The sequence below is a fragment of the Centroberyx affinis genome, unplaced genomic scaffold, assembly GCF_046629955.1.
Source record: "Centroberyx affinis isolate AG114_WGS23_722 - 3 ecotype Tasmania unplaced genomic scaffold, CSIRO-AGI_Caff_v1 ptg000034l_1, whole genome shotgun sequence".
NCBI lineage: Eukaryota > Metazoa > Chordata > Actinopteri > Beryciformes > Berycidae > Centroberyx > Centroberyx affinis.
Genome location: NW_027278748.1, coordinates 1 through 15,726, shown reverse-complemented (window position 1 = coordinate 15,726; position 15,726 = coordinate 1). Strand labels below are relative to the sequence as shown.

The window sequence follows — 15,726 nt, the reverse complement described above, 5'->3', positions numbered from 1 at the left end:
GCTATTGATAAAAATATCCAAAGGGAACTGTTAATATGCAAAAAAAAAAAAAACAGATAAGAAGAAACATAGATAGCAAGCTATACCTTCGCTGGACGTCTGGTGCGCTGTCAGAGGCCTTAACAGTCAGTGCGTAGGATCGTCCCACAGTGAGCATGACACCTGGGGCCACAGTGATGCGTCCGGTGTGGTTACTGATAACGAAATCTCCCTGGGCACCGGCCAGTATCTCATAGGTCACCAGACCATTCAGTCCCGCGTCAGCATCTACTGCTGTCAACTGGGAGAGGGAGAAAGACAGACAGACAGAGAGAGAGAGCATTAGGGAGATAGAAATTAAAGATTAAGACACAAGTAATGTCTTCCTATACTTGTCACTGTCTAGTGGCAGTGCAGGGGGAGCTCTGCACAGCTATCAGCACCATGCTTAGTGTACCAGTCAAGCAGTAAATGTTTCTCAGTAGGGGGCGGTGACTGACTTCAATCAAGTTGCCCACCTGTGCCAATAATGATAGGAGAAATGTTAGAATCCATTTTGGTGCCCTGCTATTAATTCATGAATCCATGACACTTGTTTTCATGTACAGACAGGAAGAAATGGTTGTCATTTAGCTGACAGTATACATGCTGCACACTGTGTACAAACCGACTGACTGTTTCTATGGGCTGCAATATACAATTTCCTTTCTCCCTCTTAAATATTGATTCCAATTGAGTGACCTTTGTGATAATAAAGGTTTGGATTAAATTGATTACTTTACAACAAATCTCTGGAATTCATACCATGCTACCTTTCATATGATTAGGATTAGAAAGTACATGAATAATGAAAAGCAGCTTATCAGATAGCTATCAGATACTGTTTTTTGGAAACTCAGATGAAAAAAAAAAAAAAAAATCTTTTTCATGCTATGTTATGAAATGAATTAAGCAGCCACTAGTTCCTTCAAGCCAATTATTTTGGGCACCCCACTGTTTGTAATCATGAGATCTCGTAGTGTAGCTGGCTCCATATTTTCAAGGCCATGAAACTTTAATCCAAGCTACTAGACCTCCTTTTCCATGCTCCTGACGTTGGAGAGAAAGCTGTAGCATCAAATAAGCAGCAGCGTCCTCAGGGGCCCTGGGGCTCTCATAAACGGCTTATAAAAATCGGTTAAGCGGTCATACCAGACGCTTTGTGACCCCTGGCCTCATTTCAGGGAGGGCGAAACGGCTGGTTTTTAAGACAGATTAAACTTGACCTTTTCGGTGTCTGACATTTTTTTGGAGAGGCTGTGCTGAGCGGAGTGATCGACTGAAAGGCAAAAGATCATGCTCTGCCTACCAAATAAGAGACAATAAAAGCCCCCACAATACTACATATAGCAGCATGAAGTCTGGAGGTAAGTTTCCCTGATGGTGTGTGTATGTACATGCGCCTGGGGTTGGCATGCGTATATGTATATATGTGTGTTTGACTGTCTAAACATAAAAAAACACCATGACCTCTAAATCCCATGCACTAATCAAATCAAATAAACAAACTCCCTAATCCATTAAAATAAACTGCAGAAATCCAGCATCTAAACATCCAAATCCTTCTGATGCAATGCGAGGATTTACAGTCAAATCAGTCTAAAGGGGGGGGGGGGGGATTGATTAATGGTCACCGATGTTGATCTACCACAGTGAATTAGCCACAGTCATGATAGAAGCTGATCTATCAGGTAAAATGCCTGTGCATTGAAGACAGAGAGGAAAACATTCTCTGACTTGTTTGTCATGACTGCAGATCAGAGGAAGGGGATTGTTCCAAAGGTTTGACTGTCAACACAATGCGCCGGACTGCTGTGTTTATTCGCTTTGAGCATGAAAGAACGTGTGTGAGCAAGAGAAAGGGAGACTGTGTGACGGGGACAAAGAGGTAGGTGTAAAGCAGAGAGCAAGAGCGAGAGATTGAAAGGGAAGGAGAAAGGCAAGGGAACGATTGTTTGATTGATTACCTGTAATACTGTTTCTCCTGGCTGCATGTTGGTAAAGACTTCAACGCTGTAGGAGACCTCGCCAAAGGTGGGTGTATTGTCGTTGGCATCGATGACCAGGATGTTGACAGTCACTGGGCTGCTTTTCTGGACCCCGTCCGACGCCACCATCTTACAAACACAGGAACAAAATATGCATGACTATAGAAATTGAAGTGAAATGCCATCAAGAAAATGGCTTTGCTGAATTGAATCACAGTGATCTTTAGATACTTTTCAGCTTATATGGTTTGAGGTAATGGCTTCAGTTTTTTTCCTGATATGAGAAAGTGTCAAAATGCAGCAGGTTACTACCACTTCCATTTCCTTCAGAGAGCCCACAACAAAGTTACTTACACTCCTCCTTTGTATTCTTTGCATTTACAACTCTCTTAAAGATAGAAAAGCCCTCCACAAGAGCAGAGGAGAAAGCTTGTAGAAAGCTTGCCTAAAGGACAATGTGCAAACTGAGCAAACTGCATGCCTCCTTGTCATTGGCAGCTCTGATCTCAAGTACTTGGCAAGAGAAAGAGAAAATGGACTGAATAGAACAAGAAATGAAGTGTAGGAGAGAGGAAAAGTAACAGCAGCAGTGAGAAATATATGTAAATAAATTGCCATTCCCCAAAATTTGCACTCAGCGCTGAAATGAAATGTCTTTCTGTTTAGACATCAGGACAGCTCCTCTAGTAGCAGCAAAAGATTCACAATGAAGGTGGTATACTGAAACATGTGATTACATACATGAGGGAGCAGCTCTCTTTATTGTGGAATTCCCAGGACAAAGCTAGTGTTTCTATTCTCCACTGAGCACACGCAAACACACTAAAACCATTACCATAAAACAAATAACCAATGAAACAACCCAAAAATAATAATCTTTTGAAGGGCTGACATACTAAATGGTATCTGTGTACTCTTTCTCTCTCCAGACCAGGATATAATTGTAATTTATTTGATGCTAGCAATTACAGAAAGCCATGATTTCTCTCAATAACCATCTTTTAAAGAACACCATCTTCATAAAAGCAAAAGGACAGCCATTAAAACCTCTATGCAGTTATCTAATAAACATTATGCTACTGTTAACTAGCTTTTAGAAAGGTCTCAGAAAGCTTTGTGCATTCACTTGTAATTTTTGATATTAGCCAATTAAGATAATATTATTTGTCTGATGTTCCATGTCTAGTCTACAAACACTGGCACCTATATTTTGTGGATGAAAAACCACACACATCCATTATTAAACAACTAAATAAAACATACATGCATATGCACCTACACAACAGGGCCCAGTCGTACACACACACATACACACACACTGCAGCTTTATAAATTTGTGATGCCCGAAATTTGTGATGTCCAAAGCACCACTACTCCAAATAGACCAACCTGACCAAACCCAGCAATACATTAGAAACTAAAGAAAACCAATTCATCCCTGTTCAGAAACTCTCTGCACTTTCTGAGTCTCCAGGGAGCCATTCCCACAGCGTTCATTGTAGGCTCAGCGTTGGCCTGTTGATGCTTTCTAATCCTGAAGAATCCCTCTGGAGGGAAGGAGCTATATTCCTAGATCCTGCCATCCTCCTGAGCAGTGCAGGAGCGAGTTACTCACTTCAGTAAACCAGGCCTTTGACGTCAGTTTAACAACAGTAAAAACAGAAATTAAAATAAACCCTTTGAAACTTGCAGAATACAGTCAGATTTATTTTATTTTTTTTAAACATCACGACGATCACAAATAACCTAGTTAAGAATCCAAATGGAACATGAAAGTAGCCTGGGAGTTCGATGAGTCCGTACCATCCCATGCTGCTCTTCACAGGTGAGAGAGTTACTGTAGAAAACAGTGTATGCCTCTTTAAAATTGATTCAATGTGCTGTAGGTTATCTCATTGGAACGGCAAATTCAGATGAGGTATGGAGTAGAGATCAGCTTTGCATGTCATCGCTTTGTTTCAACTGAACAGTCAATAACATCTGATATGTTTAGCTTGGGATGGACATTTATAAGTTCGATTCAATTGAACAGAGTATGTTACTTGAGCTGCAATGTTGGTAATTGACCACTGGTAAAGGTCATATTGCTCTAGAAGTGTCAGGTCAAATTTGTGTCTGGACATGCCTCTTGGTATAGACCTAACCTGTGAATTCTATTAATATACACAGATATCGGGATGTGGGTCACAGGGGGGAAGTGCTGCATCTTGTGGGTAGCTGCTGTTCAGTGTTTCTGTCCAGGGCCTACCGTGAACGTGTAGGTCATCTGCTTCTCCCGGTCCACGGGTTGGAGGAGCCTCAGGTAGCGGATTATCCCGGTCGGGGTCACGCCGAAGATCGTGGTGTAGTCATCCAGAGTAATCTTCACCATGGGGTCTTTAGTCTTCCGAGAGAAAGATATTCAAAAAGAAGCATGTTACCATAGTGATGTGGCTGTTTCATCTTTTTTTTTTTTTTTTTTTCAAGGCCGCAGCTGTGGGGCTTAGAAAAGCTACCAAATAGAACATTTTGATCTGGCAAAGAGTGGAAAAAAAGAAATCTGCTGGTAGGTCCCTCGTCTGTCCTCAGGAAACAGTGGGAAAAGAGCTAAGGAAGGAACCAGAAACCAATGTCTGTTTTAGATGTATCAATAAAGGAAGGAGGAAAGGAAATGTCTTCTGTAAAAACAAGGTAGACCCATTATCCACTCTTCCTTCCTTTTCTGAGAAAAATATTGATCACATTAAGCATCTCTTAAAGGATATGGGTGTTACAGATCTTTTTTTTACAGAACAGTGATGCCTGGACTTTTCATCATTTTGAGCTTCACATCACTGCTATGGTTAGACTCTGTTAACAAACAAACTTTATGGTCCATTATGGTGCATTGCTGAGAGTCAGTTGTGATTCATGTCTGTCAATGAGTCCTCTCAGACTGTTTGGTAAACACCGGGATTGGGTGGCTTATTGATTTTGTTATCTGTGTTCGCACTCCACTTTGATTTGTTAATCTTCTTCAAAGACTGAGAAAAGAAGGAGAGACACATTTGGAAAGATGAACTAAGGGAGAAAGAGAAAGTATCTAAGTTAAGAGAGATCATTGTGAGGACTTCTGAAGAAATGACAAGGACAAACATTCATCATCAAACTTTTCAACATCATAAAACACAATGAGAAAGTTCAGAAATACGGACAATTGGGGTGAAAGCTGACATACTTATGAAGGTTGTTTATTTGTTTTGGCTATGTGTGTGAATGTGTTTTCACCCATTTAAAATGTAGTTGAAAATGTCAGATAACCCACTCCTGTCAGGAATTTTGTGTTCTCTTGGAATGATCATACATGCATGCAAGCGCGCGCACACACATACACACACACACACACACACACACAGACACACACACACACAGACACACACACACACACACATACACACACACACACACACACACACTTACTTGATGTTGTGTGCCTGTTTGTCAATTGTGTCAACCAATTATGTCAAAATGCCCCCCTTCATCCAACCACACACACACACACATACAAAAATCAAGAATGAAGCAATACCATCATATATTCTTTTGGAAGAACAAAGTTTGTATTCAGAGAAAATACCACTGTATTGGTTTTGACTACAGCAAGTGCAGAAACCACAGCAGAGACATCCATCTGCATATAAAGCAAGGAGAACACAACACAGCAAAACTCTCCAAACACACACTCCCAATAGGCCACGAAAGTCAATGCGTCAGCTGCATTACTTTATGCACACCCATCATTACTGGAGACCTGCTTGGTGTTTTATTCATTGTTTATGGAATTTGGAACTAACAGAAAACGTCTAATTTCTATTGTTGAGATCACACTGGAGAGCTAACTGCAGAGATTGTTTTTCTCCAAATCACAGTTACAAAGTTGCTAATTGTACATTGAGGATGTCTCCAGCAGTGATGAGTGCCTCCAATTTGTTTTTACATTTTGCAAAGTGATGCATGCACTTCAGCGTATTTGTTGTCAGAGCACCCAAAAGAAGCCCTTTTACCTACAGGTGTATCACCAGGAGCCAGCTACAACAGGGAAACAAACAGCAGGAATATGACTCATGGACATGTGACTTTGTGCCATACAAATGTACCTACTTGTCAACACAAACACATGAATGAATGTGGATATGTAATCAGTGGACTGTGAGCATGTTTGTGTTTGTGTGTGCACATGTATGCACACGTGTACGCATGGGTGGATAAGTGTAAACTGTAGGCAACAGTGCGCATAGGCTAACAATGGCTCTCTCTCTACCTCTTCAATGTCGTTATCCAGAGCGATGATTCCCAGGGGGGCAGTGAGGTTGGTACTGACTGAGATGGTGGTGCCCACTGGGGACGACTCGCTGACGTAACCCTGATAGTTAGCAGACTCAAAGTACGGTGCCTGGTTGTTCTCATCCAGGATCTCTATGATGAGGTCGGCATAGGCTGGGAGGGGGTGACCATTATCCTGTTCAGCCTAGAGAGAGAGGGAGAGAGAGAGAGATAGAGAGAGAGAGAGAGAGAGTGAGAGAGAGAGAGATGTTAGAATTATAGTAACAGTAGTAATAGTGTAGTATTTTTATTTTACTTGTTTCACATTGTTCATATTGTTACATATGTAATATGCTTTGGCAATACAAATGTGTGAGTTTTGTCATGCCCATAAAGCATCACTGAATTGAAATTGAATTGAGGGAAATTGAGAGGGAGAGAGAGAGAGAGAGAGAGAGAGAGAGAGAGAGAGAGAGAGAGAGAGAGAGAGAGACATGCATACTACGCATACTATGCAGTTGCATGGCAAGAATGCATGTTGATGTAAACCTGATTTATAAAATGTATTTATTTATTAAATGAAACGGAAAACCACCCTGCTGGAAATCGTTCCTATTGTCTTTCTAATAATGAGGCAGGATGACATGAGCAACACCTTTGGCTGGGAGTTACAGCACATAAACTAAAAGCGTTTAAGTCCCAACTCCACAGTCCCATTCCGCTGGAGTGCAGGCACAGGGACACAACGGCGTAATTTCTCAGAGTGTCATTTCAATTACAAAAAAGCTGCATTGACTAAATTTAATCATAGGTCCACTTAGGATTAGGCCTCAGTAATTGGCAAGGCACTTAACGCAAATACCATCATCTGTGAGGAATAGATAGTAATTAGGGACTCTTGCTACTCCGTCAAATGAGCGACCAACAGTAGAAGAAGGCTCATCGGAAATATTACTAGCTAAATCAATGCCAGGGTTGAGCAAAAAACTGTGTTCAATTAGCTAACAAGTGAATGTATCAGCACTCAATTGCAGTTTAGTCTCTCTGTCTCTCCTGCTATAGTTGACAGTGCAAACTCAGCTAAGCTTAACTAAATTTCTGTGTCTCTGTATAGTGTCTCTCTATTTTTCCTGATGTGGAATGCTGAGCTCTCACATGAATGGATTGGGAACTTGATATGGTAAAATCCAAATGGACTACACTTCAGTACATTAACAGTCTATTCCTAAAAACAGCCCTATATACCATCCAGCCATGACATAAAATATTATGTCCGTTCATAGCAGTAAAAATCGTTATCTAAATGTCATCTTCAATGTCCACTATAGACAGCAATGTGGGATGAATAGTGAAGGTGATTCTGCTGCATCAGAGAATATAAAGTTCTGAAGAAACCAACTACATTCCCCCCTAAAAAACACAAATCCCCCCATAGATTTGACTTCCTTAATCTATTAAAAATTACAAAATACTGTAACATGCAGTGCAAACTGACATGATACACTTTAAAAGACAGCTAATGCGCAAATCCCCCGAGCTCTGCAGTCAAATACAAAAGTGAGATGTTCACTCGCTTGGATACAAATTCAGCTGGTATTTGTGTAACAGACAGTGAAAACTGTGATACTGTACCAAACCATATTGCACAATTACTGAAACGTACACATTCCTTCCCTTGCATTTTCCAGTGCAGTTGGTGGCTGAATGGTTGCTTGAGGGAGAGGACACATTACCACATATCAATATGTATGTTCTCTCTGCTATTCAAACTCAGAGCAAAGAACCTGTGCGCCTCAGAAGAAGCTGTACTTTAACCTGACTTGCATCTGACACTGCCTCGCCCCTGTGAGACCGAGCCAAATGAATGTGGCCTGGTCAAGCTGTCACTGTAATATTTCTCTTCTTAAACACATGCTGTATGGCACCATTGCCTCCCACACTGGGATGCTTCAGAAACATTAAGGCTTTGAAAATACAGATGGAAAGGGGGAGTGAGGCGACACATCAGTTTAAGCCATGACCTGGAACTAATTCTGCACATTAACTTGATTTCACTGGGCTTGTGTTGCAGGGTGCCGATTGTAACGGAAGGATATAGTTCCATTGCTGTACTAGTAAAGTGCGGGGGCCAAAAGACTGCATTGTTGTTTCTTGTCTTCTGTGCATCCCCTAAGATTGCAGGCCCCTGCATATTATGCACTGCTCCAGTGTTGGCACATCCAGTCGAGATTCACACCTGTTTTTATTGCCACCACCATGGGTGCCAGACTATCTTTCCCAAGCCTCCTCCACCTCTTTCCCATATCTGAGTGATGATAAAGAACACCCACACAGCCCCGGCCTACAGTCCTCCCCCAAGATCCAATCTGCTCACACAGACACCTGAGGGAAAAGTGGTCTCATTGACAGACCAAGTGTGTGTGTGTGTGTGGATGTGTGTGTATATAAATATATATATACCACCAACTGTGCTATATATATATATATATGTATATATATATATACACACACACACACACACACATATATATATATACACATATATATATATCTATATATGTATTAGAGAGAGATGGGGGAAGTGTAGGATTAGAGTGTTCCCTGGTGATTTAGCTCTTTAGCAGTGTCCCCGTTTCTGGGTGGCAGTGGTAAATGACCTGTGTTCCACTGCTACAATACACCGGCCTGCAGGAGATTCGCTGCGACCAAAAGTCACTCTTTATCACTCACTCTTCATTCTCCCACCCTGACTCCATCTCCCCCTCGTCCTTCCGCTCTTGTATCTTCTCATTCTGTTTCTTTTTGACGACCCCATCTCCCTCCATCTTCATCTGCCTTTGTCACTTGTTCTAGGTCTTCATTTCATTCTAGACACCTTTGGCGGATATTGTTCCATCAGGATCAATGATGGCATTGGAAGCACAACAAATCTTATTCCACCATTATAGTGTGGTGATTCTATCTCTCCAAGTAAGACCTCAATTCATTCCACTAGCATTAGGTATGTTCACCACATACCACACTGTATCAGAGCAGTCTTAAGATACCAAAGTCTAATTCTCACTTCCCTGCCCCACTGAGTCCTAGAGCAATGGTTACTCCATCTCTCTATGACTCAGATAAGGTTCCTATCTTTCGCTCCTCTCTCGCTCCCTCTCTCAACTGTCTCCCTTCCTCTAGCTACACGCAATGCTCCTGGAGACATGCAAAATGCTCCTCACACATGCTCAATCTATCATTTCCTTCCTCTTGTGGAGATCTTGCTCTCATCTCTTTACTCCCTAGCTCTCCTGGTAAACAGCAGGCTCCACAGCGCTCAGGGGTGTGTAGAGGTTAGTGATGGGTGGATGGGAAGTTACTCTGCACTGCTGCTCTGCACCAGCACTGAGGTAATCCCTGACTCCACTCTAAATTAGGATTCATGAGAGTGCAGCAGCCTATCTTCCTGCCAAGCCCATAAATCATAACATCTTTTTCACCCCAATCTCCAAAGCAGCTAAAGATAAGGTTAACGGCCTTCATGAATGAGGTTATCTTGGTGAAGCGGGTAAAGGTGCATGCTAAATTTATCTGGATATGTGTTTATCTTGATGTCGTACAAGTGCATAAAATAATGTGAAGGATAGAATTGAGGTCTTGTACAACATGGCTTTGTTTACCTAATGGAGGTGAAGATGCCAAGAAGAGGATAGGCAAATAAGTGTAGGATAGTTTACCTAAATAATGGACTGAACCCTGCTAATCTACACATGATCACTGATATGTAAGCTATTTAGGATATCTATTAAGATAAATATATTTGCACATCTGTCATTTATGCATGCTTATTTATTTTATTTTTGCCGGGCCCCTGGGACCGGCCCAGAAGAGTGAATGTAGCTAACTGACTGACTGACTGACTGACTGACTGACTACCCATTGTTGAAAGTCACACAAGAAGTGGCGTCAAGACTTATGGTGGCATATGTGATATTGCGTTGTTTATACCGTTAAAGCCCATTCACACCTAGAGCGACAACTATAAAGATAACTCCAACCATAATGTGTTGGTCAAGTATTCACACTACAACGGAATCGCTGGAGCCGAATGTTCAGAGAAAATATGGTGCATGATGACTTTTCCGCCGTGCTTTTATTATACTCGCTCTCGAACGTAAATAACGACATAGCCGAAGGCTTTGGGTTCATGAATTGCAGCAAAACAGAGAGAGGAGCTGGCAGAATCACTAAGGGGCCGTGTCCACCAAGCAACCTCTTGAGTGCTTGAGGCGCTGGTGCTGAGCGCTTTGGCAGCGTGAGGTGAGCGCTGGAGTGGGGAGCGTTGAGACGACGTCTCTGGGTGGTGTTGCTATGATAAACGTTAGCCTAGCTAACGTTAGCTGCAAAACGGCAGAATGCCGGCTCTTGGTCCCGCCCCTGCCTCATCCTCATTGGTTGGTAGAACTCTGAAGTGACATTAATGAGCGGTGCGCTTCAGACAAAGTTGAAATTATTTCAACTTGAAAACAGGTTCAGCGTTCAATGCTAAAAAGAGGTGAGGTACCTGTTTCTTTTACGGAGCTTTCATTACATTAATGTGCTTTGTTTATATGAGAGCTAGTGGTAGTCACCAAGTGAAGCTGTTCGTGTCTTTACCAGCAGGTGACTCTGAACACCACATCTATTGCAGATCAGAGAGGCTAGTCTCCATGTTGAGAGAAACACCTGTAACTTCACCGTAGCTAAACAGGTTTTCAATACACGCTAAGTTAAATTAAATGAGAGTTAAATGAGATTACACTGTTTACCTTGATGACGAGCGTGAACTTTTGATAGAGGTCTCTGCTGATAGGCTTCAGAACACGCAGTTCTGCAGTGGTTCTGTTCAGGGAGAAATACTCTCTGTATGTGGCTGGGTGACCTGCGACAAAGAATAATCACATTCTCAGATTTGGATTCGGTACATTTTATGATACAATAAAAGAACACCAGGATGAACATCGGGAGTCATGGCATAATAAAGACAAAAGCCCCAAAAATACAAGAACATGAAATGTGTAAAAATCAATGAAGTTACGTGTTGCACCTACCAACCAGGATGTAGTAGAGAATGCCGGGTCTGTCTGACGGGGGCTGTATGTTCTTGTCCATGTCCACTGCCCGGATTTGAGGGGTCACGTTCAGCGGGTTCAGTTTGGTCTGCAACAAGGAGTGGGGAGTCAGATACCAACAGCAACACACTCAGAGATTCTTACACATTGTGCTGGAATGCACTCCAAAGGCCTACAACACTGAATATTAAGTAAAAAACAAAGAGTAAATTGCTGATATCCAATTCATTAACCAAAATTAACTAAATAGGCCAGTACCCTATCAGTCATAATCCATAGCACACTATACACTGGCTAATTATTAGGGTAATTAACTAATAAGCTAGTGCTATTCGATCTATTACTCATCAGCATGCTTCCAAACATGCCTAATAGTACCGTACATCAAGGCTAATCTGTTTATGGTGCTGTAGGCCACTTTTCTTGCTCGCATACTGAGGCATCATCAGAAGTAATTATCCAGCCCTAGCGCACCAACATATGGCTAAGTGGGAATATGTTTAGCGCACAGTATTTAAGCATGCTTCCCCTACTGCAGAGGACCTCCATATGGCTAATACAGTATGCGTGAATATGCTAAGGGGCTTGTGCTGAAGTTCCTTAGCACAGACAGGCACATGGCTAACAGCTCTCTGGCAGGAAGAATCTCTCCCTTAGGGGAATATTTATATCCCTCAGCTCTGGAGTAATCCTTACACCCCTCCCTAACCAGCCCTCTCGCTTTTACAATGTCTGGAGGTGTGCTAAATCAAATCCCCCTAGCTCTGCACAATGATGATTAGCTATAATACCCTCCTCCAGCAGTCATTATCCAGGGGACTCCAGAGCCCACATTATATCCCCCCAGGGCAAAAATAAATACAGATCAACTTAATAATGCGTGTCTAGCTATTGTGATTAATTACAATACACTCATCAATTATGAGAAGACAAATCTCCCCATGGACAGATATGTTAGCATAATGGTTACACTGCAGAATGGAGAAAATCAGAGACCAGCAAAAAACGACGGAAAATTGCAGAGCCAATACAGGGCATTCCTAAAACACTGTGTTATGAAATTAAATTAAGTGCTGTTAAGAGAAAGTAAACAGAGGGAAAAAAGTTAAAGAAATGTTATGAAACCTGCTTAATAGATCAGCAACATTTCGAAAAATGATCTGTCTCAGTGGTACAGAGAATACAGTATACACTCACCGAGCACTTTATTAGGACCACCATACTAATCCATACTAAGTTCGACGTGTTGCATTCTGAGATGCTTTTCTGCTCACCACAGTTTTAAAGAGTGGTTATCTGAGTTACTGAAGCCTTTCTGTCAGCTCCAACCAGTCTGGTCATTCTCCTCTGACCTCTCTTGCGTTTCTGTCCGCAGAGCCGCCGCTCACTGGATGTTTTTTGTTTTTCGCACCATTCTGTGTAAACTCTAGAGACTGCTGTGTGTGAAAATCCCAGAAGATCAGCAGTTTCAGAAATACTCAAACCATCCCGTCTGGCACCAACAACCATGCCACGGTCAAAGTCACTGAGATCATATTTTTCCCCATTCTGATGTTTGATATGACATTAACTGAAGCTGCTGACCTGTATCTGCATGATCTTATGCATTGCACTGCTGCCACATGATTGGCTGAATGGATAATTGCATGAATAAGCAGGTGTACAGGTGTTCCTAATAAAGTGCTCGGTGAGTGTATAAAAATGTTGAATTAAAATAGAAACATTGATATTCATTGCTCACATTTGCTGTGTGTGGAGTGTATTTTTAGTGTATAGAGGGTGAATGAGTGAGTCAACGCTCTGCTTTGGTAAAATGGCCAGTCAGTAGCCTTATTGGTGTGAGGCTTTGGGAGGATGAAACCAGTGGGAGGATGAAACCAGTGGGAGGATGAAACCAGTGTTCAGAGGGGGAAAAATAAGGCAGAAGAGGGGAAAGGCCAAGATTTTCTCACACTGATGAAAAAGCTGTGCTTTGCGTAGCCACAGCTTCAAGGTCCTGCATACTTAGCAGTCTGCAAACCTTTTATCATAAATTATACATTACATGGGCAACTCTGAATGCAAACTCTGAACAAACAACAGCGATTCACTATGGCTGCCCTCACCCCGTCACACACACCCATAAACACACATACACATACAGTACACACACACCCTCTGTGTCGCTCTCTATCTGTCTCTCGCCCTGTTGGTCTCAATCTATAACTTTTGATCTTTTCAACCAATCTATACATCTCCCTCTGCGTCATTATTCCCAGCTCCAGTGTTATTCAACCCCCCCCCCCCCCACTCCCCCATCCCTCGCTCACTCTCCCTCTCTGTCTCTCTCTCTCTCTATCTGTCTGTCTGCCTGTCTTCCACCTGTGTACCTGGGACCAAGCAAAACTGAAGCATTTATGCCTGCCCTAACATGTGCACATCCGTTCAAGACTCCAAAAAAAGACTCCATCATATTTCACTTTTCCCCAGTCCATTTCTCACTATCGGTGCCTTGGTGCCTCACTTGCTCTCTCCACTTCAAACTCTTTATCTCTTGTTCTCTCCCACTCTCTCCCTCTTCCTTGCTTCTCTGAATTCCAGCGGTGTTCAGCTCTCATCTGAGGTCAACTCAGCCTTCAGCTCTAATTGCTCATCCAACGGACCAGAAAATGCCCCTGGAATTACCATGCTGAGACAAAACAGCAAGGCTTATTCTGACGTCCAGGTGAGGAGGCAAAGATTAGATGACTGTGTGAAAAGTGTTGCATAGTTAAACATTTGACATGTATAGTAATGATGTGATTTAAGGAGAGGGTGTAGCACACAGATGTACCACAAAGTGAAATCTGAATGACATGTGCACACAGGCACATGCAGACACAGGATCACAGACACGAACACACACACACACACACATACGCACACACAAATCTAGAGAAAAACAAAGGCATGCTCACGTATACACGCATGTCTGCACATTAACAGGGGGAAATTCTGCATCATCTCTGTCCAAACGACCTTGTGGAACTGCAGCGTGTTTCGCGGCTAGCTGTCTGTCTGGTTCTTACCGGTTCGGTGAATTCAGGGATAACAACGCGGTAGGTGAGGGGGTTGCAGTCGTGGGTGTTGTTGACCAAAACACAGGGCAGGAACATGGGGCCCAGGTCGTCTCCGTCCAGAACGTCCACAGTCAGAGTCGTGGTGGCCGTTCGCCTGTTGGGAGGGTATGAAGCGCGGTCCTGGAGGGACGAACAAATGCTTTAAAGTTCAACCTTCAATCTCCTAGGTGACTTGTTGTTGCTTTGTGCACTGGGGTTACATAATGTTGTCGTCAAAATCAATGGAATCTGTTAAAACCATAGCAGATCCCTGCAGCAGTTCTTCAGCATATATTACAGTGGTGACCATTATTATTAGTCTTGTTTATTTATATAGCCCTTTACCACAGTCAAGTCTCAAAGGGTTTACATACCATATACATGTCATTTACATAATACATATACATACTACATATACTGTATATACACATCATATACTGTACATCCTATGGAAGTCCCCAATCATGCATTAATTCTGCTTTTATCCTTACAACATATTGTTTTTTTAAATGCTGTAAGAATGAAATAACAGGAACAAAAAATGTGTCTCTACAATAATCGTCTGACTGTATAGAGGGAAAATTAGATTTTCCTTTTGGTGATGGAGCAACAGTACACCAGTAGTTCCTACTTGATTCTCTATCGTACATGTGAGTAAAAAATGTGACCTCTATAATAACTGTACTTAAATGTGCATCAATACCAGGATGGCTAAAGAAATTCCCTATTGAATCTGATGATGTACTGTTCCCATAAGAGCTCCTTAATCACTGCTGAGTAAACATGCCATTATCACATAACATTTTCATTTCATTTCATGTAATCGTAAATAAACATTTGATAAAAATGTTTTCTCAACTGAAGGAGTGCTCTGATGCAAAACTAAATGATACGGTCTCAAGACTGTGGCTCACTAGTCAAAGTGTCCAATTCAGTAAGGATCCGAAACCAAATGTTGTAGAGGATCAAATACTGTAGACATGGTTTATTTATTACCCAATTGAAATCTCTCACAACGTGATGTTAGATTAAGTGTAGCTGCCTGACTGTCATGTTTGCTATGAAATGTATTCATATCCATGGCAACAGACCTCATCAACCAATCCTCAGGTTAATGTTCTCTCACTCGAGAGTCTATCAGCTGAATGCCAAAAACAGTCATGTTAACGTTTGACAGTGGAAGTTAAAGATATAGAATATATATCTATATATATCTCTATATATACTGTATATATATATATATATATATAAATATATTTTATATGCTGGTGG

At 41.9% G+C, this 15,726-nt stretch overlaps 1 protein-coding gene across 1 annotated transcript in view; it reads right to left on the bottom strand.

Annotated features, from left to right (window-relative positions):
* Positions 1-15,616, bottom strand: part of LOC139641497 (protocadherin-15-like) — a gene marked incomplete at its 3' end in the record, with an annotated part of 98,643 nt that extends 83,027 nt beyond the window's left edge. Inside the window, exons 1-8 of the mRNA XM_071515918.1 lie at positions 15,581-15,616; positions 14,425-14,595; positions 11,357-11,465; positions 11,075-11,187; positions 6,286-6,492; positions 4,255-4,389; positions 1,986-2,135; positions 87-280 (exon numbers count right to left, since the gene is read on the bottom strand). Of these exons, the coding sequence (XP_071372019.1) occupies positions 87-280; positions 1,986-2,135; positions 4,255-4,389; positions 6,286-6,492; positions 11,075-11,187; positions 11,357-11,465; positions 14,425-14,595; positions 15,581-15,616 (1,115 nt within the window). The remainder of the gene's footprint in view (positions 1-86; positions 281-1,985; positions 2,136-4,254; positions 4,390-6,285; positions 6,493-11,074; positions 11,188-11,356; positions 11,466-14,424; positions 14,596-15,580) is intronic.
* Between the last annotated feature and the right edge of the window lie 110 nt (positions 15,617-15,726).